The 25,870-nt window shown below is 41.5% G+C and overlaps 1 protein-coding gene across 6 annotated transcripts in view; it reads right to left on the bottom strand.

Moving 5' to 3' along the window:
• hdac9b (histone deacetylase 9b) overlaps positions 1–25,870 on the bottom strand; it is a 39,677-nt gene that overhangs the window by 6,942 nt on the left and 6,865 nt on the right. For 2 of the 6 annotated variants that reach the window (XM_034552929.1, XM_034552927.1), the window contains exons 3-7: positions 13,039–13,260; positions 5,499–5,740; positions 4,983–5,145; positions 3,873–4,005; positions 3,652–3,773 (exon numbers count right to left, since the gene is read on the bottom strand). In XM_034552929.1, the coding sequence (XP_034408820.1) occupies positions 3,652–3,773; positions 3,873–4,005; positions 4,983–5,145; positions 5,499–5,740; positions 13,039–13,147 (769 nt within the window). In that variant the 5' untranslated portion in view covers positions 13,148–13,260. Of the gene's footprint in view, positions 1–3,651; positions 3,774–3,872; positions 4,006–4,982; positions 5,146–5,498; positions 5,741–12,716; positions 12,790–13,038; positions 13,615–25,870 lie in introns of those variants that run through there. The other 4 variants (XM_034552930.1, XM_034552928.1, XM_034552933.1 and 1 more) reach the window with 4 other exon arrangements.

Here is a 25,870-nt window from a genome sequence, read left to right on the forward strand (position 1 = left end):
CTTACAAGGTGTAAATAATGAACAATAACTATAGATTAGGCTTGAATTATATCATATATAATATTACAGACCAATGAGTGTCTTGCAAAATGTCACTTTGCAATGAAAAAACAGAATGGGTATTTTAAAAATCATCACATATTATATAATGCAAACAATGCATTGAGCTGCAATGAGGTTGAATCCAGACCAAAAAAAGTAATAATGTATGTGAATGATTTTATGCCTGTTGAGTCGCGCTCCTGTGTAGTCCTAGTGACAGTGACTCACTAGGTCAAAACGTCTCATATGGACTTCCCATCAACCCTGTGGACCTGAACTCACTTATAGCCTCACACACACACACACACACACACACACACACACACACACACACACACACACACACACGCACACGCACACGCACACTCCAATAAACTAGCAGAATAAAAGCTGGTCTTTTGACTGAAAGCCAGAGCACAAAGCTGTATTAAAGTTACGTAAACCTGTTACACAATAGCAAAGCTGTTTCAATTATTTAGTTCAGATCAATAATTAAAAAGGTCTATTGCGATGTGTACAACATACAGCAATCCATAGGGAAGTGGGGCTTTATGACGTGGGAGCACTGCAGAGAGGAGGAGAGGGAACGGTGATGGGGGCACAGCAAGGAGAGTGGGCTAGATGCTGCTATTTCTGGCTTTTGTCAAAAGCAGCAAAACCCTCTTCCCTAATACGTGGCACAGACCTCTAATCCTGTGGGTGTGAGGTAGAATGAAAGAGAGCGAGGGAGGAAGAAAAGAGGCAGGAGAGATAAATGGAGAGAAAATGCTGCTGGGAGTCGTATGAATCTACTTCACGCCCTGCTGCCTTGATTGCTTTCTATTTTTACACACGACTGCCACCAAGCTACGCATCCCAATTGGTCGCCACGGGAACGCCAGACAGCACCTCGGGAGCAAACACTTTCTCACTGGTCTCCATGGGAAAAAAATGCCCTGATGCACGGTGCAACAGGAGGCAATGATGGCAGCTGCAGAGCACATACACTGAACACCTGGGTCACTTCTGCTTCTCAGTTAACAAAAACATACCGTAATGACACCAATATACTCATAAAGTCATAAATCAATCACCTTATTACATCTGAAAGTGGTGCTGTAGGGCGAGTGGCTGTGCAAGTGAATGTGTTGTGCTATCTCCGCTCAATAAGACATTTTAATTCTGCTGCCACTGTGAGTGCCTGTGTCCCTTGGTGGCTGGACCTGGACAGATGGCAGTGTGGAAAGCTCAGGTGTGTGTGCTCTGCACATAAAGAGCCTGCAATGCATGTTTCTGACATTCTGGTTTAAAGTGGTCCTAAAATTCATAAATTAATGGTCAATGTTTGCTGTTCCTTTAACAACATAGACACTTAGAAGTTAGCATATAGCTTTAGATTTGAGATATTCTGTGTTTAAAGATAAAAAAGCAAATAATATTCTCATAGTTTTCCACACGTACAATCTACTTTGATATACTTTGGGTTTTACAGTTTTATCTTTCCTGCACCTGCTGAAAGAACACATTTGGTAACCGGGTCAAGACCAGAAAGGGTGTTGCACTTCCTACTGCTAAGCTGCAACTATTCTTGCCACAGACTGTCGCATGCCCTCGGTCGACTCTATTCTGGGCCCTGGAGGCGAAACAAAGAGGATATATACCGAGTAAACAAGTTAATTATGTGAAATTCTGCTTTTTGAATGATCGAAGTAAAGCCAAGGGCATTACAGCTACACTGTGTTTTTAAGGACGATATCACTATTAATGGGACACACAAATGAAATATCAAAGCACAGATTGTTCCTATAATGCGACATTTATAGGATTTACTGATCCATAGTTGAAATATCATAGTGGCTGAAATAAAAAAATGGATTGAGGCTATTTTTCATTTCAATTTTCAAAAGATAATTGACCACCAAGCTACCAAGTGTTAAGCAATATATATTACATGTACATCATAAGCCTCATTGTGAGCCTCAACCAGAAAAAGATGGCGCTCACCCCTCCGGCCAAATAAAGCAGTGGGGAGTCTGACGTGGAGCGTTCGAGTCATCTCCACTTTGTTTTGAGAGAGCTATCTTTGCTTAAGCAAAACAGTCCTGTCGAGGTTCATCCTGCCTGTGCCCGTCTTAACTCTGCAACACCTGCCAATCAGCTATCAGTGACAGCTTGTGGCTCAGGGAACAACACTACCTTTGTGTGTCCCCCTCGGGTGCCAAGCTCTCAGAGGACCTTAATAAAGACAGACAGGAAGTGGGGGAGGAAGCCTAAGCAGGAAATGACCACATATAGATTCAGGAATCTCAAGAGCAAGACATTGTTTTATCAGTGGAAGAGAGGCAGGCACAGAAATGGAGAGATGATTTCACCATGAATTAAAGGATGAAAATGTTGAAACTGAAATTGTATCTGTCCAGTTGTTTGTTTAAACCTGCCTCTTTGTATTCACAGTAAAAGACAAGCAATGCTACTCTGCTGTTTTAGATAATAACCAGTCTTTAACTGGTTATTATTCTCATCAAACGACGCCTTACCTGTCCCAGAAATGTAAATATATATTTACAAAAGGCCTTTCTCTATTCTGAAAAGGTGTGATTGAAATAGATTACACTAAATAAAACACGAAATCAAAGCTTTTATTTATCTTTTTAATATTTTTGTTCTGCCATGCAGTGACATTATTTTATAAAATATAATACCTTTGCCTGATCTCTAAAATTGTGCAATATGACAAGCCAGCAGTTAAATAACTCAACAAGTATAATTGTTTCCCAATGTAATTAAAAGAGACACAGAAAGGAAAAGGACATAAAGTCATTTGGTGACCTCATTGCAGAATTATGAAGTATTTAGCTTGCGAGCTTCTGCTCGCTCAAACCAAGAGGCAGGAATTATTCCTATTTATACAAGCATCCCCAAAGGATTGCTCAAACTTTAAAACAACAGACCTGAGCTGGTTTTTGGTGGGAACCTGTGTCTTTTCAAAATAGCTTTTAAAGCTCATAACTCAGGAGAAATTAATCCGCTTTAATTCTCCCATTACCCACTAAACCGCTAAAAGAGGCCTTGGAATTTGGTTTATTATTGTAACATAGGGACAAATGGAGTTCTTTCAAAATAATGTTACGGTAATTTCAGTACAAATAACACTAATTAAAACTAAAACTTGTGAAGTGAAAACATACAATTAAACTGTGCCATTACACGTATGTTTTAGTGTAATCCAAATAGAAATAAGGAAGGTTTAAGTTACTTTTCTGGCATGCGTCACGTCACCTCTTGTGAAAGTTTTTGTGTTGAGCCCTGGAGGCAATGCGGAGGAGGGGCTGCGGTCATAATGAGCCTAACTGATGTTATTAGCAGGTCATCAGCAACCTCAGGAAATACTCCATGGGTACACCATGGGTACACCGACCTCTTGATTGACACGGGTCAAAAAGACACACACTGTATTTATAACGCAGCTTCGCAAATGGAAAATACTACTAGAAGGCAACATCTCAATGCTCTTTAATTAGGTCTGTGTAAATGTATGTATGCTTATATGTATATTTGCATTTTTATGTCTGTGCTGTGTGTGTGTGTGTGTGTGTGTGTGTGTGTGTGTGAGTGCGCAAATTAGCAAACCTGTCTTTCTCAAGGGAAAGTCGTCCTTGCTCTCGAAGGGTGATGGCAGAGTATACTGGCAGGTGGGGGATGTGCCGCCCAGAGGTGGAGAGCTTTGGTCCAGTGATGTGTGGTGAGAGGACCTAAGCACACCAAAATACATTACATTTATGATGTGATTTACATATACTATCTGTATTTGTATCACACTTTTTCAGGCTAAAACAACAGAGAATACTTACATGTACCAGAGTTTTGGGTGGTGGATGAAAGAATGATTGACTCCATTGCTTGCAGGGTCCTTTGCTGATTTACTCAACAGAAACTCTTGGAGTTTCTGCTTCACCTCTGTACTCGCCACAGCCCCTGTGAGGCCAAAAGATGGAACCAACGGGATTGGGGTTACCCTATGACTTGTGATACATTACTGCCTATTAAGAACCAAACGTTAACCATATTGTAATATAATCCATCACCTGGATGTCCTGTATCATAAATTTACTGGAATTCAAACTGTCTTGAAGTACGTAAATTCCTTTTCCTTCCTCTTTGATTTCTTCAAATTGAGTTTACAATAGCTCCCCTGGCAGCCACAATTTATGTATGAAGATCTCCCCCTAGTGGTGTTAGAGCACTATATTAGTTTCAACTGCTAAAGTGATACTGCAGAGAGATGTTCTTTCCCCTTGGAGGGTTACAGTTGCAGGTCACAGTTTCGAATTACCTGATTTGACAAAGTCATAAATATCTCTATTATTAGCTATAAGGTAAAAACAGAAATGAAATACTATATCTGAAGCTATTTTCATTGTGCTATTGAAAGACATTTTCTCCTAAACTCTAAGCTTGAATGTCACTGACCAACCGCATGTCATCTTAACTGGTTAAGTACCATGTTATCATCGTCATCATCATTATTATATTGTTGGATATTGTACCCAAATGGCCTCCCCACTGAATATTTAAAAAATATGGCAAATAAAATCAAAAATATCTGTACGACTACAAAAACTATGGCTTATATGCTACAAAGGCTATATTGATCCTCTACACTGCAACTGCCAGAGGACTCGCTGGCTATTATCCTTGTGATAACGTTGATAACTGAACATGTGCATGAACCAATGGGACTATACGATTGGTGCATTCAGCTACAGTAAAGCACTCCCATCCGGCTGTTATATGTATATTTTGCATTGACCCCACTCTATGGTAATGCATTAAAGAATTATTGGAAAGGCCGAGGGTTACGATTTGGAGACTTATGCTCACTTGGCCTCAGGGCCCTCAAAATACCTAAATCCACCCCTGATGTTAAGGAGATGGTGATGAAGGCGGTGTTAAGCTCTTACCCTCTCGGGAGCGCTCCTTGCCCCTGAGGATCAGGCTGGAAACATGCTGCTCTCGCCGATTCCTCTCCTGCTCCTTCTCCTGCTGGCTCTGCTGCTGCTCCAGACGACGCTCCTTCTCTGCAAGCTCCTGCTGCTGTTTCATGGCCTGGAGTTCGTGCTGGAGCTGAGAAAAATGCAGGCCTCAACTCAGCATAAAGAGAGCACACTGACAAATAGTTTTTTATAACTACAGTGGCTTCTGTAGTTCCTATTTTGCTGTGATGGACTATTCTGTACTCATCTGTAAGAACAAAACTCACACTGTTCTGTAATGTATTGCTCAGCACCCTGCCCTGCCTTGCTGTGCTGAGTTGTTTCTTCTTTTCTGCACTCTGTGATGTCGCCCTGAGCTATAATGTTTTCCACTGATCTGCAGTCTGCCGTGATATGTTGTGCTCTCCTGTTTTGTACACTGTGTTGTTGTGCTGGGTACACTGCTGTGCTGTCCTCCATACAACTGTTCAGTGCAACGCTGACCTTGAGGTGCTCTTGGAGCTGAGCCTGGTGCTGACGGGTCAACTTCTCATGCTGCTTCTGGAACTCGCTGATTAGTAGCTGCTTCTGGATCTGCTGCTGCTTCTGAATGAGGAGCAGCTCCTGCTGCAGCTGCCTCTCCCACAGTCCCGGGTCAGAGCCTGACCCTAGCATCCTCAGATCCGTACGCAGGTCCAACGGAGATAAGGACTCTACAGCCAATGGCAAGTCTGGCTTAATGTCCACTGTGGAGAATAAAAGAGAAAAAGAGATTGGTCAATACTTGTATTGCCCATTTATCTGTACAAATTCAAAATATGCAACCAGAGGTGGAAGTTATAAGTATATGTGTATACTGCTGCAGAACAAAACTAAATTAGGATTCTATAAAAGAGTTTTAAAAATGAAGAAATAAAGAATGAGCAGGGAGAAAAAAAAGGGTCAGAAATGAGGAACTTTCACTCTCATGATCCTCACAAAGCAGCAATTATTATAGTTTCTATAAACAAACATGGGATCACATCCGTCAGCATAGTCTACTGGGAGCAGCTATATAAAAGACCCAATAGACATTTGGCACGAAATGTCGAAGTGGTCATTTAAATATATATTTTTTTAATCCTATCTTCCCACTGTTTGATAAACAAGTAAAGAGAGTTCGTCTCCCCGTCTCAACCAGATGAACCATGCAGCTATCTCTTGTTAATATAAATGGTTTGAGCCTGGAACCCACATACATTTGTGAATTCATGTTCCTGTGATCTTTCCATCTCTGTTCTTGAGAGCAGACGCTGCAATGTGTGCATCTGTAAGAACTGCCGTTGTCTTTGACAACTACCTCCATTATAAGTAAATGCCAGATACAAAGTGAGAGGGCATCCCTTTGGGCTCCGAGCTCTATATATAGGTTATTCCACAGAGAGAATCGATTGACCTTTAAGAACATAGGAGACAGGGCTACTTCATCTCTCTATTCCACAGAGGATGATTAGTGGTTGTACAATATTTTTCTTTATCTTTTTTGTATGCTTGTTCTCAACCTCTCAACTGTATTTAGTTGAATCCATGCTACAGTAAGTTTTCCTTTCAACATAATTACATCTTTGAATCGTTTCAGATATTTAAAAATTATTATTTGAGCCCGTATTTAATCAGTAATGAAATAAAAATGTCAAAATGACATGTTGGTTATGCTGATCATGATGTGACATTCAAGGAAGGGCACGCATTGTCCGGACTGTATAATGGCTCTTCCATTTTGAGACCAGAGAAATATTCAAACCTACTTAAAATTCCAGTGGCTGGGGGAGATTTATTGAGTGCATTCATTGCTGTACTCTTCTCAAGGGTCACATTTGAGGGAACAAATACAAGCAATATTACTACACCACCTGTTCTTTGGAAGCATACGAGAAAAACTAGCATGTTACAATTTATATGTTCCCATAAATAACCTTGTGGCAGTCCTGTCATGCATTTATCCTCATAAACTATAGTATAATGCCAATAAAAAAGGAGTTTAAACCTGCCAAAAGAAGCAGCGTCAGTCCACAGTAGCCATCAATTAGGAAGAAGTGCCCTCCTGTTCACTGATGCTGTGAAGCTCACTGGCGCCCATTTGTTTTGTCATGTAGCCTGTTTTTCATTGCCACCATTCCTTGTGTATGCGGCGGTGATGATTATAAATAGAAACATAAAAGCAAGTGGCGCAATCCTGGTCTGTGACAACCCCCACACCCTTGTATCCACCACCCTAACTTGCCGCTGCCATGGCAACGCTGGCGACGTAATTATGTCTTCCCATCCTGCAGATATCGAGTCTCACTGCATGTCATCTCTTGCCTACAGTGGCAATGTGACATGTTGATTATTATATCATCTTTTCAGCTCTTATATAAGAAAGGATGCCCCGGCAGAGAGAGACAGATAGAAGGCATTACAAAACCCCACCAACCACACACACACACACACACACACACACACACACACACACACACACACACACCAGAGATTCAGTGGCTAAGTGAATAACCTGTCTTAAAACATGTTCAAAGAGTTTGAAGACAGCTAGAGGGGACTCCCGTACTGTAATTTTTTTTCTGTGTTCTAAAAACAGCTCCCATGAAATGACAGCGGAGGACAGCGACTCGGCAGAGAACAGGCACCTGTAGAACAGACCCGTCTCGCCTGACAGGGAATATTAATCTTAGCGTGTAAGTACTTAACAAAAGGACTCTTCTGTAGCGGGCGCTGTTTCTAGGGCATGATGAGAACCTGTGAACCATTGAAGGGCTCAGGAAGTCAGACAGCCCTCATACCACTTTTGCCTAATGGACCTAAATATAGCAACAAAAAACACCTTCTGCCTTGGAGAAAACACCACTGAGATATCTAATTAATCTCATATTTCATTCTGTACCCTCACTGTGACTGGCATTAAGGATCTCCACTTTGATCAGCACATCAAGCTCAGCCTCCATTAGAAAATCTCAGACAGTGGTTTAACAGGATGGGAGAAGGAGGGGGGGGGGGGGGGGGGGGGGTGGTCAACTAAGCCTGTATGAAATGGCCCTTGAGGAAACCACAACAACCTCATGTGCCTGTTCAACTCATGTCCACTGTTGAAGAAACACAATACGGTTCTAAAGGTAGTCGAGCATTGTTCAAGCTCCCCTGAAGGCGCTACCTAATGAATAATTTACATTTTGCATGATTGACATTATTCTCTGTGCTGATTGAAACAGAGAAAATGCCAAAATATGCCTCTGTCTATGTACTTTTCTATACAGAATACATTAGACCTACATATCAACTGCGACAAAAATAAAGTTGCATAGTCAAATGCACTCTGAAACTATCTGAAACTCAAATTTGTTGTTTCTATATTACAAAAATACATCTTAGGCAGAGGAGAATACGGAACCACCAGTAACTAGGGCTAAATATAAATGCTTTTCTGAGCAGGGTCTTAATATAGACAATGTGCGAAAGACTGTCACAGTTGCGAGGCCGCCTGCTCAATTTAACACAGGCAAAAATAAATGCGCAGTGTTGCATTTATGTAACTTTCGGGTCACTTTTAAGATGATCCATCGCAAACAAGAGCCTGCCATCTCATGTTCATTGGTCCTTTAGCACCCTTTACATTAATATTAATACTTTTTTTGGGGTGAAAGTGAGGTGCTTCCTGATTGGTGGAAAGTGCACAGACTTGTCTTTAGGCACTGATAACAAGAGATTTATGAATGACAGGTCCCAAATTTGTTTTTAGCACAAGGGAGCAACAAGCACCCTGCCCCATGCTCAGATTCCTCCCTGTGGAGGGCCTGCCAAGGGGGGATAGGGTGACTCATGGCCTGTGACCACACTCCCACTGCAGTGTCGCACCGCCAGTGTCTCCAAAGTGTTTATTTCTATAACCGATCTGCCTCTCATTAGCCTTGGTGGTGGTAAGAGTGACAATTACAGCCTTAATCTGAGATGTTGGATGGCTGTCTTTTTTTGCCACAGGCCACATTAACAGGCTTCGCACCCTGGAAAAAGAATAGACACACATCGCCAGTGTTAGCATTACTATTAATCTACATAGATAAATATCTAACATATTATCAAGCCATTGAGCAGGCCCATGTTGGACTTTTTTGGGTTTTAGAGCAGCTCGGCATTTTAATGTCTTCTTTTTTCTCGCTAGCATATAAACTGCTTACTAGTTTGAGAAACAAGTTATTATTATTATTATTATTATTAAGTTATTAAGATTGTAACATAACCTGCTGAAAATACATTAAAAAAAATAGTTTGCACCTAGAAATAATGTTTGGTGTCACTGAATAGGGCTGTCATTATTCAGAAGAAATTGTCAAATATCAAATGTAAAGTTGCGCATTGTGTTTAATGTTGATCAACTGTTTCACTGGTTATTAAAGGGGCCCTGTGGGGTTTTAACGACAGTTATGGTTCCATAAATATTCCTTGGAGGTGTTTTTTCGGTAATAACGATGAATATGTTGCATACGTTGCATATGAAAGCTAAAGTTAATCCAGAAAACATCTGATTATTTAATTGATGCTAATAAAGTGGCTAATATTGTTGTTTAGAAATAGTTACATTTGCAAGAAGTTAAAAAACAACACTTGAATCATAAATGTTGACAATCATATGCGGTTTTAATTTGTCATTAATCTCAGTCTCAACTATTTTGCACCAAATAAAAAGTTAAAAAAATGTATTACAGTGTAAAATATGGTTACGGCTAAGTAACCTGCTTTTCTCAGATTTTGACTGGCACAACCCCCGTAACATTGTCAGAATGCAAAGTGCCGTACACCCTTAGTACTGACGGCTCCATTTGGTTCCATATCACATATGTAAACACATGCAAACATATTGCCATGTAAAAAGGTGTTCAGAGCATCTCGACCCAATGTGATACTGAACATGGATCATATTGTGTATATTTCATCAATTTAATACAAAATATTGCCCACTTTGTGTTTACACTTTGAACATGTTGTATGTTGTATGCATTCAGTGTGCACTTGAGATTGTTGCTGATCTAAATTCCCTGTCTGACAGTATAAATAGAACCAGAGATACAGAAGATGTTTGAGGGCAAAAATAAGCTGATGCTTGGGACTGAAATGTGGCGCTGGATCTCTCATTAAGTGCCTTGTTATTTTGAGCAGCTGGCATGTCTAAAGCAAGAAACAGGTCTTTATTTTTAAGACTCAGGCTGAGCCAGAGCTGCGGCTTGCAGGATATCTGCTAAAAAAAGAGGGCTGAGCTGAACCACCCGGGCCTTTCGCTAAGGGGAGCCAGGGGTCCAGTCGCCTCATGCCCTGCCATCATGCCATCATGCCATCATGCCTTCATGCCATCATGCCATCATGCCTTCATGCCATCATGCCATCATGCCATCATGCCATCATGCCATCATGCCATCATGTCATCATGCCATCATGCCATCATGCCATCATGCCATCATGCCATCATGCCATCATGCCATCATGCAATCATGCCATCATGCCATCATGTCATCATGCCATCATGCCATCATGCCATCATGCCATCATGCCATCATGCCATCATGCCATCATGCAATCATGCCATCATGCCATCATGCCATCATGCCATCATGCCATCATGCCATCATGCAATCATGCCATCATGCCATCATGCAATCATGCCTTCATACAAAACAACACACAAAACAACATATATAAAATCTCTACCTAAGCGAAGTCCCTGTGACAAGATTGTATCGTTATCCTATCCTCTGTGGACAACATTAGCATCAGACCCTACAGTCAATACAATGCTTAATAAATCAATCACAAAGTCAATAGCCTTAATGCTCTGAGCAACAGCAAACACTCCAACCGTCCAACCAGAGGAAAAGCATCCCTTAGTATCACTGATCAAACACAAGCCATGAACATGGTATTTAAAAAAAAATGAAAGAAAAACGTATTGAATTTCCAGTTAACACACTCTTCACCTTACAACTGGTTTAAATAATATGGTAGTCATTTGTATCATGAGCAACTGTAAGCAATACTGAAGCCATATTCATTTGTGTTATTGTGCACGGCCTCTTTAGTGGTGATCACTTCTAAAACACATGGTGAGGCAATCTGAATGGAGACAGGATAGAGACAAGAGGACTTGAAAAAAGCAGCCATGTTGTTATCTGAGAGGTCCTTTTTAAAGGGAGCTTATGTAATATTTAACATATTTTGTACTTGGGGGAAAGTAATCCGGTTTCCCCTGTTGGAGAGAGCTTCTGAAAACAGTTTTTGTCCGAACATTGATGTTACTGACACTAATAAAAATAAAAATGAGAGTATGCCCTTTAGTTTCATGTTCCACTTGAAATGTAACAAAGATGTAATGAATAAAATGTGTCTCCTCTACCAACAACACTCACATGACAACTCATGGAGGCATGGAGTCACATTTTTAGACAGATAATGTCAAATTATTTACTATAAAATGGAAAGAACAAATTAAACAGGCAAATGACAGAATTCTCTATAAATATATGTTCCAAACCACAGTTGTATCAGGAGCATGCCGAGATGGCATGATAACGCACAGACGCCTAATCTTAGCAGGCTAATGCCATAAGCTGAAAATAACCCACCTAAGAATAGCTGACCCACAGAATAAGCAAGGAGCCCGAACTCAGGCGCTCGGTCTATCTGTTGTTTGGCTCACAGGCCGCGAAGGCAGAAGAAGAAAGCATCTTCTGCACCTCCTGTAGCCCGATAGTCAAATAGCCTGCTCTATTGGCAGAGATCAGAGATGGAATGTGTCATCTCCCCGTCATCCCCTCCGTCTTAATTTTAAATAATTTTAAATCTCCTCACGTTTTTAGCCCACTGCCTCTGGATGTGTTCAGTCACCCGTTCTGCTTGCCTTAGAGTTAGTTTTTTATGTGGAGAGTTTTAAACTTTTTTTTTTTTTTTTTTTACACCAAAAACAGTTAACAGTTTACCAGTCAATCTAAAACATTTAAATGGAAATGTAACAATTTGTTTGAATTACTTAACATCATGTTTTCCCTTTTGATGATGAATAGTTATAATGCAGGGACTACTCAAAAGGTCATAATACAGGTTCCAGTAAATTAAACACTGACATGTAATCTGTACTTTCTCATGATAATGTTTTCACAGAACACAATGCCTCAACTCTGACGTAATATCCAGAGACAATTTACTAATTATTTAAATAGGTACATGCTGAAAAGGTGTGACTCATCCTGAATGAATAGATGTTACTCATACTGATGTCAGCCATGTCCTCTTCAATTCAATTCTCAGGTCAAAAAATAGAACAGTTAATGCCTGTGCTAAATATCCTGAGAGAAACCTTTCAGTTGTGCCTTCAGTATTTCTGTCACCGTTTTTTCTGTTCCTTGAAAAGTGCACGCTGACATGGAAACACAACATCCCTTTCATGTTCACAGGGACTCATTTCAAGCCAATATAGCATTAAAATAGTGTTAACACATTTCCTCATTTTAGTCAAACAATAACACTCTATGCATGTTAAATGTGTATATTTATGTATAATAAATATGTAAAGAAAAAAAATTGCACTTTTTTTCTTCTTAAAACTCTTTACGAGGCATACTTTTTTATTTATTTTTTTAAACACAGATTGTGTTAAACAATCCAAATTCATAAAGCAGCGTTTACTATCACAAGGGCAAATACCTTGATTCAGGAAGAAGCGCCTGATCCTACCACGAAGCTCCGACTTCTCTTTTCACACAGAATGAGAGACTGGTTGAGCGCAAAGAGTTGAGAGTATGCGAGAGAGAGAGAGAGAGAGAGAGAGAGAGAGAGAGAGAGAGAGACAGAGAGAGAGAGAGAGTGAATGTGTGCGAGAGACGCGCAGACAACGTGTACAACAGCAGAGAAACAGGGAGAGATTCAGAGATAGAGGAAAGCGACTGGAATGCAACGAGGGAGCGGAAAACAAGGAGAACAACCGAGATCCCTCAAAAGGAGACGAGGCGTCGGGCTGCGTGATCACCTGAGTTGTTCACGTTGTGCATCTTGCTCTGGTTGGGTAGCTGCTGCTGTCCGACGCGCCTTTCTGTTGTGGAGAAACTTGACTCGCCCTCGTAAATCGTCTGCAGCATACTCCACTCAGCGCTCGGGTCTCATCGCAAGCCGAAGCGTTTCCTGTCACCGGGAGCCACCCTCAAGCCACTCAGGGGAGAGACCACGACACCGGGCAGCTCTCTGCCTTCCTCTGATAAAGAGCAATATAACACGATTCAATCTGGTCCAAACACTAAACACAGTTTTTAGGAGAAGCTTTTTTCTTTTTCTTTCTTTCTTCTTCTTATCTGCCTCTCTCCATATTCCTTTTGCAGTCTATAGGTCTTTTTCTCTCTCGTGAGCGGAGACTGAGACACATGTAAAGCTGAGTGGCTCGGGAAGCTGTGAACTGAGCGCCGAACACCTCGCAGAGGCAGTCACGCAAGCCGGGGAGGGAGCGAGCTTCATTTGCATATGAATCAACAACTGCGTGGCCCACAGGTGACAGAAATAGAACAATGGCCAGCCCTGGCTAAAAATAGGTCAGGCGAGGCGCAGAGATTGGAGCAGCATTGATGCGTTTAAAAATACCACACCAAACACAGCTGTCTTCTGCTGCTCCTGCCAGAAGGCATGTCTCCTGACTCTCTCTCTGCAGATGGAGCCTCTCTCTCTCTCTCTCTCTCTCTCTCTCTCTCTCTCTCTCTCTCTCTCTCTCTCTCTCTCTCTCTCTCTCTCTCTCTCTCTCTCTCTCTCTCTCTCTCTCTCTCTCTCTCTCTCTCTCTCTCTCTCTCTCTCTCTCTCTCTCTCTCTCTCTCTCTCTCTCTCTCATGGGTGGAACGATCCATTTCAGCCTTGATGTGTAGTGTATTATGTCAAAGGTTTTGCAAGGTTTGTCTTATGTACGATTCACAAAACACAAAAAAATGTGTTAACTCGTAATTTTGGGGTAATAAATACAGATGGCAATAGCATTTAGGTGAAAATCTGCATGTGTGATAAAAACCCAACAAGATGTGTTAATTCAAGCCAGGCTCCAAATGAACACTGTGTTCATTAAAGACTCGGAGTGTAACCTCGCTGCATTAGCAAAGTGTAATGTGTGTGTGTGTGTGTGTGTGTGCATGTGTGTGTGTGTGTGTGTGTGTGTGTGTGTGTGTGTGTGTAGGGTAGTACTGCTGCTCAGGAAGCATGCTTTCAGCTGGCCAATGAAGCCAACTGTAAGATGCCATGACAGCATGATCACAATTACATAAACCTCTCAAACTGTGTCAAGAACACCTCTTCGGGATTACATATCCCATTTCCTTGAAACACACAATACACTGTAGGAAGCAGGGATTTAAAATGTCCAAACAAAAACACTACAGTGCATCTCAAGAACTTGAATATTGAATTTTGAGCACCAAAAATAGCTATAGGACTTGTTCAATTAATATTACATTCCCAAAGTGGCCAAGATCTGTAGCTGATATAATCTGCCGCCAGCCCATAAAAGTCAAGTCAAATGTTATATCTGACCATTGATGCAGGGCTGGGTTTGTGGCCAAGCAGCCTGTGCCTTTAAATTTTTCATCTTCCTTCATAATTTGACCTGTCCCCCAGCCAGGGGCGTGGAGCCAGCACGGCTATTTTTAGGTCCTGAGCTCTGACGACTTGGCTAGAGAGACACAGAGAATGAGTTTTACTGTGTTGTTTCAGCTGGACAAACATTTAACCCCTCAATCCTTTTATCACAGCACAACGAAGAAGCCAAGAAGGAAATGCACAGCCTGCAGGCTCGCCCCAGACATAAAAAACAACTCTGAAGCTAATGTCTGATATTGTACTTCTTGATTATTATTCATAAACAGAAGCAAGACAACTCGTACATTTGTTTTTATTTCTAACTACTTTTCTGGAATCTCACAAATGATTTTCACAAACATAGAGGGAGGGAGTCATGGAACATCATGGGCAAAATCTAAATGATTACTCCAATCTCCCCTTACTGACACATTTCAGTTGAACACATTTAGCAAACTCCTGATCTTTGCAAATTAGTTTTGGCAGTCGAGTTGGGTATGATATGTGAAAGACAACAAGCTTTCAAGTCCAAGGCAATGATGGCCACAGACCCAGAGCGCCATCTGTCACTGTATCTGCAGAGCAGGCTCTGACCCTGGCTTCCTGAACAGAGGCATAATTGATCAAAAGAGGAAGGAAGGCCGTCACATGAATAGACCTAAAATTAAAAAGGGCAACATTTTGCAATGTTCCTGTTTTTATTGAGGTTTATATGTTCCTGTGATTTTTCTCTATTACATAATAACAATATATGCTGCAAACTATTTTTGCCGTGAAATCCTTTTCTGCACTTAGAAATTAATAATGAGTTATCAGAACATAACCTTGGTCAACTTGACCTACTGCTCCTTAAAAATAAATAAAACAGAGACATTTCACTAGGACACGTTAGCAGCAATTGACCTACACTTTTTTATTTATAACTAGCTTCCTGAGGCTGATGAGGGATTGTGGGATTGGAAATAGCTCCATCCAATAGGCAGTGTTCAGTAAACCAGCAATGTGGCAAGCCCATTATAGCCCCGACTGCGTCACTGGCGGCCTTTGTCTACTTTAGTCCTATTAAAGCATTTAAGTGTGAACGTCACTCTGCTCATGCTCTCCGGGGCATGGGCTCCACTGTCTGTCACCTCCCTCATATCAAACACAAACTCTGTGTGTGTGCAAGTGTCTGGGTACCTGCATGTGTGTATGTTTTGACATCAGACCACTGTCAGGGAGTGGGAGAATATTAGAGGTGATGGAACAAGTGGGCAAGGCCAGTGAAGTGCCCCTAACACTTTCCAAACTTAAATGAAAGGCCATTATAGATATCAGTAAACACAAACACATGCATCCATACACACAACATGTTATTTACTTCAACTGAGCCAATTTAAAGTATCTATTTTTGACTAGAAATACAACAAAGATCATTCTCGTTGGTACGAGCTCCAGAGGAGCCGAGGTTATGACCTGGGGACATGTTTTACCAAATAAGCCTACTCGCATTTCCACAATTACTGTACCAGTTACAAATCAACTCCCAAGTTCTGTGGCTTAATCACCATCGCACTGCTGCCTTGTGACACACTCTGCATGATGAAACCCAGCAGGGAGGCAGACTGGAGAAGGAAGGGAACTTAAGTGTTGCAACAAATATGAGGGCTGGACAAATAGTACTCTTATAACTAATTTGATCCTGCTAGAAAATGATTGTGTTCCCCGTAATAACGGGTGATGCATGTGTGGGAGGGCCATGTATTGTTTTTCTGTGTTCTCTGAACTTTAAAGCCACCATGTATCTCAGAGATGGGTTGTCAATTGTAAAATAAACTCATCACAGAGTGCCTCTCATCTCATCTCATCTTACATGATCTTAATCAATATATCTCTATTCAAATCAGTTTTAATCGAATTAGTCCTAACCACCTCTTTGACTTCCTACCTATTCTTGACCTCCTTCCTGTGTGGTTGGAGAGTTTCATCATGCCACCCTGCGAGGATTGTGGCGGATGTGATGATTGTCAGGTGAGCTCTCCAGTCAGAGGGCATGTTTGTCCCAGGAGAGGGGCTGCATACTAACAGCAACGTCTGACGTAACCATGCAGCTCAATGTCCTAGAGTTTCCTCTCTCTAGTGGCCACGCCACAGCTCTAGGGGCAGCCCTGGTACAGGAGGGAAATTACCTCTCCACACCAATTACCTCAAAGCCCGCCATCTTACTTACATCAGCCTGTGATGAGTCGTCATTTCCAACTGTGAAATAGTTTCTACATCGATTTAGGGAGTGGGGCCATGGCATAATGCTGGCCCAGTCTCTGAATGTGGAGTACAGCATGCTCTATTAGCCCATCCACTATACCTGCTAAAAGCCCTAGGTAAAGTTTTGTCACTTTGAACAGACCATTTTCCCTTCAACTTGCGGTCAGTCTCATAAAAGCACAAAGGCCCTACAACTGTTGATTTGATGGTAAAATCCAATTAGCCGGTACATCTGGATGTGTTATGTGAGTGTGTTTCCCCACTAATGATTTGGGCGCTCTTGTTTTTATTGGGTTACTCTGTCTGGCGTCCTGTGGTATTTCCTGTTGGACATTCAGGGTAATATAGAATGCACTTAACAGGTTAGATCAAATAACATGAAAAGCATTTAAAGGCAGTCATGTTTGGTACTTATTCTTGAGACATTGCCAGCAAAGTTTTGCAATGCAGTTAATACCACTGTTGGATGGAGCTCATGCAGCTTTATGTGTTTCTCTTGATAGAAAGGCCGGATATAAAAATTTAAAAAAGATAGAGATGGTGTTCTTCAAAGGGAGACATAAAACAACTTATATCCTTAAAAGTAAAAAAGAAATTCAGGAAAATGCGTTCATTTATGAACCCTCGATCTGAGATGTGAGAAACAGTTTGAACATAACAGAGTTTAAAAAAAAGCAACAAGCCAATTTCAAAGCATCCACTTATTGTATGTTGACCTTGAGGTCAGTTTACTTTCTAAGTTTGAATAGATCCCTGATGCCGTGCCTTCATCTGTTGCCATGGGCTTTCTAAAAATAGATATGGAGCACAAAGGCACAGAGGGCAGCTCTCAGTATTTTTACTGATCAATGTGCTCATCTCTGTAGGAAACCATCGATCCACTGTTTGTATCAAATTGACAATGTTTTTGTTGTACAGGTCTATCCTACATTCAATAATTCAGCCCAATATTCAAGCCAAATGTATGTTCCATCTTGTCCACTTTGCCCAGCACCAGAGAAACAAAAAACTATTGATCTTCTTACACAATCCAAACACCAAAAAAGCTGAGCATTGATTAGAGCCTTTGAACGATTCTTAATGTAAGCTGGCATTTTAGCAAGCTATTAACCATTTAACATGACGTAGGATTAAGGATAAACATTTTTTAAACCAATGTGCAGAATCACTGCATCATTTGGCACTGAAATGCCTTCAGGAGCCATCTGTAACCCTCGTTATATAAGAACAGGCGGAGCCCCCTACTGGACTGGATTTGCACAAACGTAGCCGGCCAATCAGGATGTGCGTACCCGAATACATGTGAACCCCACAGTATATATGGCAGCACCCGTCGCTGTTGACATCCCACACCCCTCAAAGGAGCGACAGGGCCCCCTTGGTATAGGGCTACGCCTGTGCTTATAGAACAAGGGTTACAATAACGTAACCTTTGTTACTCACACTGCTCTCTACTGGACCCTATGGGAACAGTGGGTGGAGCCCGATGAATGTATGCCCTGCTGCGACATAATATTGACCCAACCATACTGCTCCTGATTGCTGAATGGTTGGTGAGTGGAGCCTACCAACTTCTTTATAACCTTGGTCACCACAGCGGCAAAGTAGCGGGGCCCCAGAAAACCCAGGGAGTACGCAACTGAACTGGGTAGAGCCATGGCCTAACCCTTCAGGGGTCAAAAAGAAAAGCAGTACACACTGTGAACACCACATTACCCGTGTCATCATGGAGCACAGGGACAGATATATTAAGCTCCAACAGGGGCTCAGGTGCAACACAACTGGCACACACCCACCCTTTTTCCTAGTCCTGTGTTGTTCCATTGAGCACAGACTCTGAAAAGCAGCCTGACATGTTTAATAGATAGCCCTCTTCCTGCCTGCCTATAGGTTTGGTTGATGCACTCACAAATCCATCCCATCAGCCATTTCTTGGATAGGGCTTTACTGGCCACACCATCTCCAAAGCACACAAATAGCCGTTTAGTGTGTCTGACTCACTACTGTGTACCACTGCACCGAGGATGACCTGGAGCTACCAGAATGACTGACAGCTCCTTATCCGACCCTCTGCAGTAAGAGAGGGATGAGGCGCAGCAGCGTAAAGCACCTTTCTTGGCCATGGCACATGTGCAAATGCGTCCACTCCGAGGTGTGGGTTGTTCTGCTGTAGCGGGGAGAATCATAGCGGAGAGTGGGTGTTGCAATGTTTGGCACACTTCCACTTTTCCAAAACCGTGGTGCCATCACAGACCTCCCCTGTATTCGAGAGTATGAAGTGCAGGAGGACCAAAAGCGCTGCCTGTGGCTCGGGAAGGTTGACATTGTGTCACTGGGTCTCCCTCCTGTCTCCCTGTGTGGAGGTAGATAAAGGAGGAACACACATGTTCGTCAGCGGCAGTCCAACATGCCCCCTCGGTGGTCATCGCTGGCAGACAGAGCCGGTGACTCAGCAGCGATGGCCAAAGGCAGCAGAACGTTGGCGACTGGACAGTGACTTTGACGGTGTCAGTCTCGGGCCCCGTCTCCCTCTCATTGCAGCAAAGCATCACAGCGAAGCGTCAGAAGCGAAGATCAGTCCCAGTGGTTAGGCCAAGAAATGACAGGCACTGACGAGGTTCTTAAAGCAATCAATCCTTGAAAGAGGTATGCAGTCAGGCAGTAGGCCAAACACCCTTCGCTAAAGAGAATAAGAATGTCAAACAGCGATGTGTGCTGCCTTGTGGAATATGGGGTTTGCGCGTATTCGGGTAGGCACTTCCTGATTGACTAGCTACGCTTGTGCATATTTTCTGTGAGCGAACACATGCTTGTGATTGGAGTGGAGGATTACCCATAGAGTCCAGTAAAGGGCGGAGGGATCGCTGCACAGTGCCGGGTGGTTGGGGACCGCTGAGTTAGAGCATACAAACACAAAAACACAAACATGTGATTTTGATGGAATCCAGCCAAATTTCGCTGACTAGAAAATCCCCGAGGGATTAATAAAAACAAAGGTTCTCCTTCCAATAAACCCATTTATGAGTGGATAATAATTCCTTGTGTCATGGACCCTTTATCTAAATATATAGTTTTGGTATTACCAATATAATATTACAATGAAATACATTTAATCAAGTTTGTTTGTCCTTTGGCAAATTACAGCATTGTTATGTCGGTCACAGAAAAAGTACCAGATTTTCTATTTAAAAGGGGCAAATCTCACTTCAGGGACATAAATATAATAAGCACAGGAAATAACAACATAACAAAATGAAAGCTGTAGTTGTTTAATAGGTTATGCTTACAGCTTGACTGTTATTCTGGATTAGTCAATGACCTTTAAAGACTCAAGCAAAACTCCATTCATGGATTTTAAAGGAAATCAAGTTTACTATGGGAAGGGTGGGCTGACGCTTATTGTCCAAGCCACTTCCACCTACGCCACCACTTCTTAACTTGACCACAGCACAGTCACAGTACTCGCCTCCTGTGGCATCTCAAATGTCTCGGGCACAACAATACCTGTGAAAAATAGCTCTTCCTCTGATTATTAAGGTAGTGCTCTGCATACTGGGAAATGCCCCACAGTGCACCCATCACCTCTGTTACAATGTTAATGTCTGGGCGGCTTCATATGCATAAACCTGGGGGGCTTCAGTTGTATTTTTAAATGCTTTGCTACCGTGACCTTGAGTTACTGGATTTTATTACAGCATCATATCTACAATTTTTCACCATAGTTTCAAATTCACCCCGATGAGCAATCATATACAGTGGAAGTCTGGCACTGGAACTGGCCTGTATTACACAAACAGCCAAGTATATTGTAAAGACAATGTTATACTTTTGCAATTCCTATGCGAGTGCCTAAATAACTCAAACAGCTTCCTATTTCCTTTCTCCCCTGAGAGGCAAAAGCATTGTTCAGGGATCATCCCATTTTGTTTCGGTGGGAAAAATAATAGTATCAGTTTCCATGCATTTCTGTTTTAGTGTACGTTTCTACTAAATCCCCCTGTCTCTCTACATTTTAGATTTGTTAAATCACCTATATATCAAACTGACATAAGTGTGTTGTATTGTGGTTTGTGTCATTGCATGGGTTGTAATAGAATAATAGAATATATAACTCGTACTTTATCCGTCTTTTTGTAGCTACAATAAATTCTCCTATTTGTAAGTTTCACCAGCTGGATTGAGACCAAAAAGCATAGATAGATATAACTAAGACAGCAGGACTTGTAATTGTGGGACACTGTCAAAGCGGGGTAAAACCCCCGGTGGATCCTTCAGCAACAGTGCACCCTGCAGGTTGATTAAAACAGGAAGAAGAAATGAAGAAACCACGAATGGCTCGAAAAATGCTCACGATATTACCGTGAACTTTCCAGCAAACTCCAAAGGAGCAGGAAGACAAATATTCTGACACAAAACAAACACTGGACAGCACAGAGGTCCCAGGAGCAGAGATACTGTAAAAATACAAATCAAGACACTCATTTTGGAAAAGCAAATATACATGCCTAGACAAACTAACACACACATGCATACGCATGCACACAGTTCTACATAGCAATGCCACCATGCTGTGCTTGGGAGTGGCTGCAGCTTTCGTGACCTCTGTCTTTCATCTTGGATCCAGTAACCAAACTGACTTTTCAACCCAGCCCCTTCAATAACACAGGGCCTAACAAGCTTTGGCTGGCTCTTTTAAAACACATGTAGAAATTACCAGCACAAAACAGAAACTGTGTCAACTGTGTGATCTCCTCAAAGCTGTGTGAAATCCAAAAGATGAAACTAAGTTGAGTTTCCTTTTGAACTACAAATGTAGGGAGTTTCCTTTGTTTAAGAGAGCAAAATAGACCTAATGCATGAGAGAATAAAACACTTCAGGCATCTCTTTTTGTCTGCTCGCTGTTAAAAGATGCCCTTCATTGATGTTAATCATGAGTAAAACTAAAGCCTTGCTTTTTGGAAACCTTACATTTTGTGATTAGCTTTGCTGAGATAATGCCAGTGAAAGATAAAAGGCAGAATTTAAAAAATGCTGTAAGGTTGTCACCTCAAAAGGAGGTACATTTTTCTGTTAGGGTAACAGATGGGCTGGTAACCCTTTCACACCTATCTGGCCATAGAGCCCTTTACGAGGGCTCTGCTCTTAGATATCCAGCAAGTGTGTCCAATCTCTGTGTAATTCCTGGATCCGTTTGTTCTGCACATTTCACGCAAAGTGGGGAGGGGTTGCGGCCATGACCTCCTGCAGTCCCATAACTCTTAGGATGGGCTGAGAGAGTTGGAAAGCACAGATGAAAGGTAACAACAAAGAGATATTTAGCATGACGCATAACAGCACAGTCAGGGCCACAGAGGATGATGGGATGGCATGGAGTGACAGCTAATGGGCCCTTGAAGTCTAAGGTTTGTCTGTTTCTGCCATCAAGGAAAAGGGCCCCACCCTGATTTCACTGAATTCACCACCCAGATTTGACAGACAAAGATCGAGTTATGGCCACACCCCATGACGCTTTGTCAACGGGAACACTGACAAACCGATTAGCAGATGGGTATGTAGATAGGTAAATACTAAATAGTAAGTAGATAGGCAAGACACATATTTCAGCTGAGAAAATTACTATGAAAAATGGTACGCCTTTAAAAAAACATCAACTAAAGAATTTACAGAAGAATAAAAAAATGCAACTGGAGGTCATCAAAAGCATATGAATCTATCTTGAATACTCAAAACAGGAGCCTTAAATCTTCCCATTTGTCATGCACACAAGAGGCCACTCAAAGACATGAATGATTCATCTCCCCATCTCTATTTGGACAGGAAGTGAAAACAAATGAAGGTAGGTCCCCCCAGAGAGCCTCGGGGTCTACAGTGGGGCGAGATGCACAACACTGAGAACATCAGGCTCTGTGTCTTGGCTGCAACAGGAGCCAGATTCCCCCTCTGGGCGACTGTTCTCCTCCTACTATCTTTATAGAGAGAAGATATTCCGAGCACATACACCACTACCTCCTCCTTTATTCACCAACAGTTGCAGCCCGAACTCCTCTGACTTTCAACCTGCAGGTGAGCTGGAGGAGAGACATTATCGGGTTGGTTTAATGTTGTATGTGTATACAATGCAACAGCCTTGTCTAGAGTTGCTGTTAATGACGCGTGACTTGAAAACAAAAGGAACAGAAACAACAAACACTAAGTGTGTGGGTGAGGGAAAAACGTAATAATGTCCTAGTTTCGAGTGGACTAAGAAAATAGCATCATGAAGTAGGTAAAATAGCTGTTCAGCAGGGATTCCTATGCAGATGAACTGGTTTTAGCTGATTTCTAACATCACCTGTAAATATGTTGTGGCCCTGCCAGATCAAGGCTCACAACTCCTGGCCAATCCAGGGTTGTTCAATATAGACTGACACCAAGATGCTGTTGCACCATCCTGTCTTATCAAAATGTGTCAAGACCTGAATTGTCCTCAACAGGTTACCTTTTCAATAACCAGTTGTTGACAATGTATTTTACTTTAAAATACTAGTTTTACAAGGGTTATTTATATGAGTTTAGATCATTTCCTCAAAGCAGAGAAAAAACAACAATATAATGACTTAAAAAGCATAAAACTGGCATGTACAAAGCTTAACCTGACAATGACAATTTGTCCTGTTCTTATGGGTATCTCGTGTGCATTATAGTAGCGGTAATATGTTGTTCGGAGCCTTTTTATGTGTTGTATTTCAACACTGTCTATATATTTGCTAGTTTTATCCTGCCATTTAAGCTTCCTGTACCATAGCGATGAAGAGAAGAAAACAATGAGCCACTGCAGAACAGAGACCAGCACCTTCCTCTGGGCATCAACAACACCCCTCCTCCCGCAAAAACTCACTGACCCAAACCCATTTATTCCAGTCTAAGAGAAATGTCAAGTCCAGACCTAGAACCCGTCTCTTTGAAGGGAACATAGCTTCCAAATATAGCCTGCTAGCCTCTCCGCCTCCTGACATATATCAGGCTCTACGGGTTCTGCTAACAGTGGTTAAATTTGTCTGACTGCCATGTAGTCACTTACTATTAAGCATCATAACTACACAAAGGAAATTATAACCAAGCAATGGAGTGTGCACTGTTGCCTGGTAACCTAATGCCATGTTGGGGATTCATCTTGTTATGGAACAGAAAACACTTACAGCGAGAGCCAATAATAGATCCTGGACCACACAAAAAATAGTTTAAGGGTGTCAACAAGCGTGAACATGAAGCTGAACAAAATTAGCATGAGAGATGTACATTTAAAAAACAAATCTCACTTCTTAATGTGTGTTTTTAAAAATGTTCAGTGTTTCTGTGATTGCAAACCACTGGTGAAATTACATAATTATTATTCATCTGTCATTTTTAAATATAATTGGTGGATAGAAGGAGAGTGTATTTCCATATGTGGAATCCAGCTAAAGAACACATTATGCAGACACTGGGTGCTCGGTACTAATTAAGTCTTTTGGATCATTCAGAATTCAGAATTGCTAGCTAACATACAGATTGTTTTCCTATCACTGCATTACGAAGACAGATAAACTAAGTACCTTGCAATGCTCAATGCTGGTTTTAATATAGATTGTTCTGCATGCAAAATGTAAACATTACAATTAGGCTAGACATTCTGTCTGCGTCAGAAAATGTCACCATAAGCTGCAATACTTAATGAGTTTGAGCATCATATGTTTACATGCAATTGCTTTCTTTAAACAGAGTGACTCATCAGTCTAATATGAGTTTTGGTACTTTTATTTATGTCTAATTATGTCTTAGAGTATAACTCTCTAGAGCTACACAAACTCATTAATTTATAAAAGCAACATCAGACGATCTGTTGTTGTATTTAGTAAGAGCTGTAAAGGTCCAGATGGTACAACGTAACCTTTTCACAAAAATGATGCACATACAATATATTTTCTACTTAATACAGTACTTATAACAGATACCTTGTAACCCCAAAATCATAAAATGGTATTTATTCTGAGGCTAATGCAATGAAACTGTAAAGTGCTTTTAAAGTGTTAAACAAATAAACATAGCAGGGCTCCGTGTTAAAACAAGCTGTCAGTGTGAGATTTATTATGCCCTTTTTATGTATTATGACATTTTCTGTCACAGATGTCAAATACAATTGAACTCAGTTTTATTGTGGGGGTACATGATTTTATTTATGGAGGTTCTTGGTGTCTCAATTGGAACATACAAACCCTACTTGATGTAGGCCGCCAATACATGAGAAGTAAAGATACAACACCATGAGAACTGGCTTCATATGAGCTATAAGCAGGTGTCCACATCTCTAAGGATAATCTACTATGAACTATTCAGATACTACAATGCACTTATAGCTCCTTCACAAAACAAATAATCCCACTGCTATCCCACCATATGTCTATCAATTATCTATGTACGTTTTAAATATACTGTCACACCTGCACACAGACCCCTATGTACTTTACACAGCCACATTCACACACACACACACACATGCTTACAATTGTATTTTTCCTTCAATTCCTTTGTGGCCATTTCAGGCAGAAGATTGGCTCCATCATTCTGTCATGTCATACTTTACGCCACCCGGCACAAAAACACCGTCGCATTCTTCCTCTCTATAACTGAAATGTCTGCTGCGTGACATGAAGGCTGCCTTCACACTGGCATGGTCAGTCAAGGATGGCACACAAACACAGGAAATAAATCTACAGTGGCGAAAACGTTATTCATCACTCCATCACTTTAGTTGTGAAAAAAGGAACAAGGCATTGAATTCTCTCCACTTTGACAAACAAGCTCACTCTCACTTCGTATGTCATCTCTGCAGAGTCTGTAGAATATTTTACAGGCACAAATGTGCGAGATGTCAACTTTAGGACAATGATAATCCACTATAGCTATAACATGCATTCCACAGCAGGGATGGCATGCGGCATGCTGCTTCTGTGAATACTGCTTGCCAATTGTATCGTCGAACATGCCAACT

The sequence above is a fragment of the Cyclopterus lumpus genome, chromosome 16 (genome assembly GCF_009769545.1).
Source record: "Cyclopterus lumpus isolate fCycLum1 chromosome 16, fCycLum1.pri, whole genome shotgun sequence".
Classification (NCBI taxonomy): Eukaryota; Metazoa; Chordata; class Actinopteri; order Perciformes; family Cyclopteridae; genus Cyclopterus; species Cyclopterus lumpus.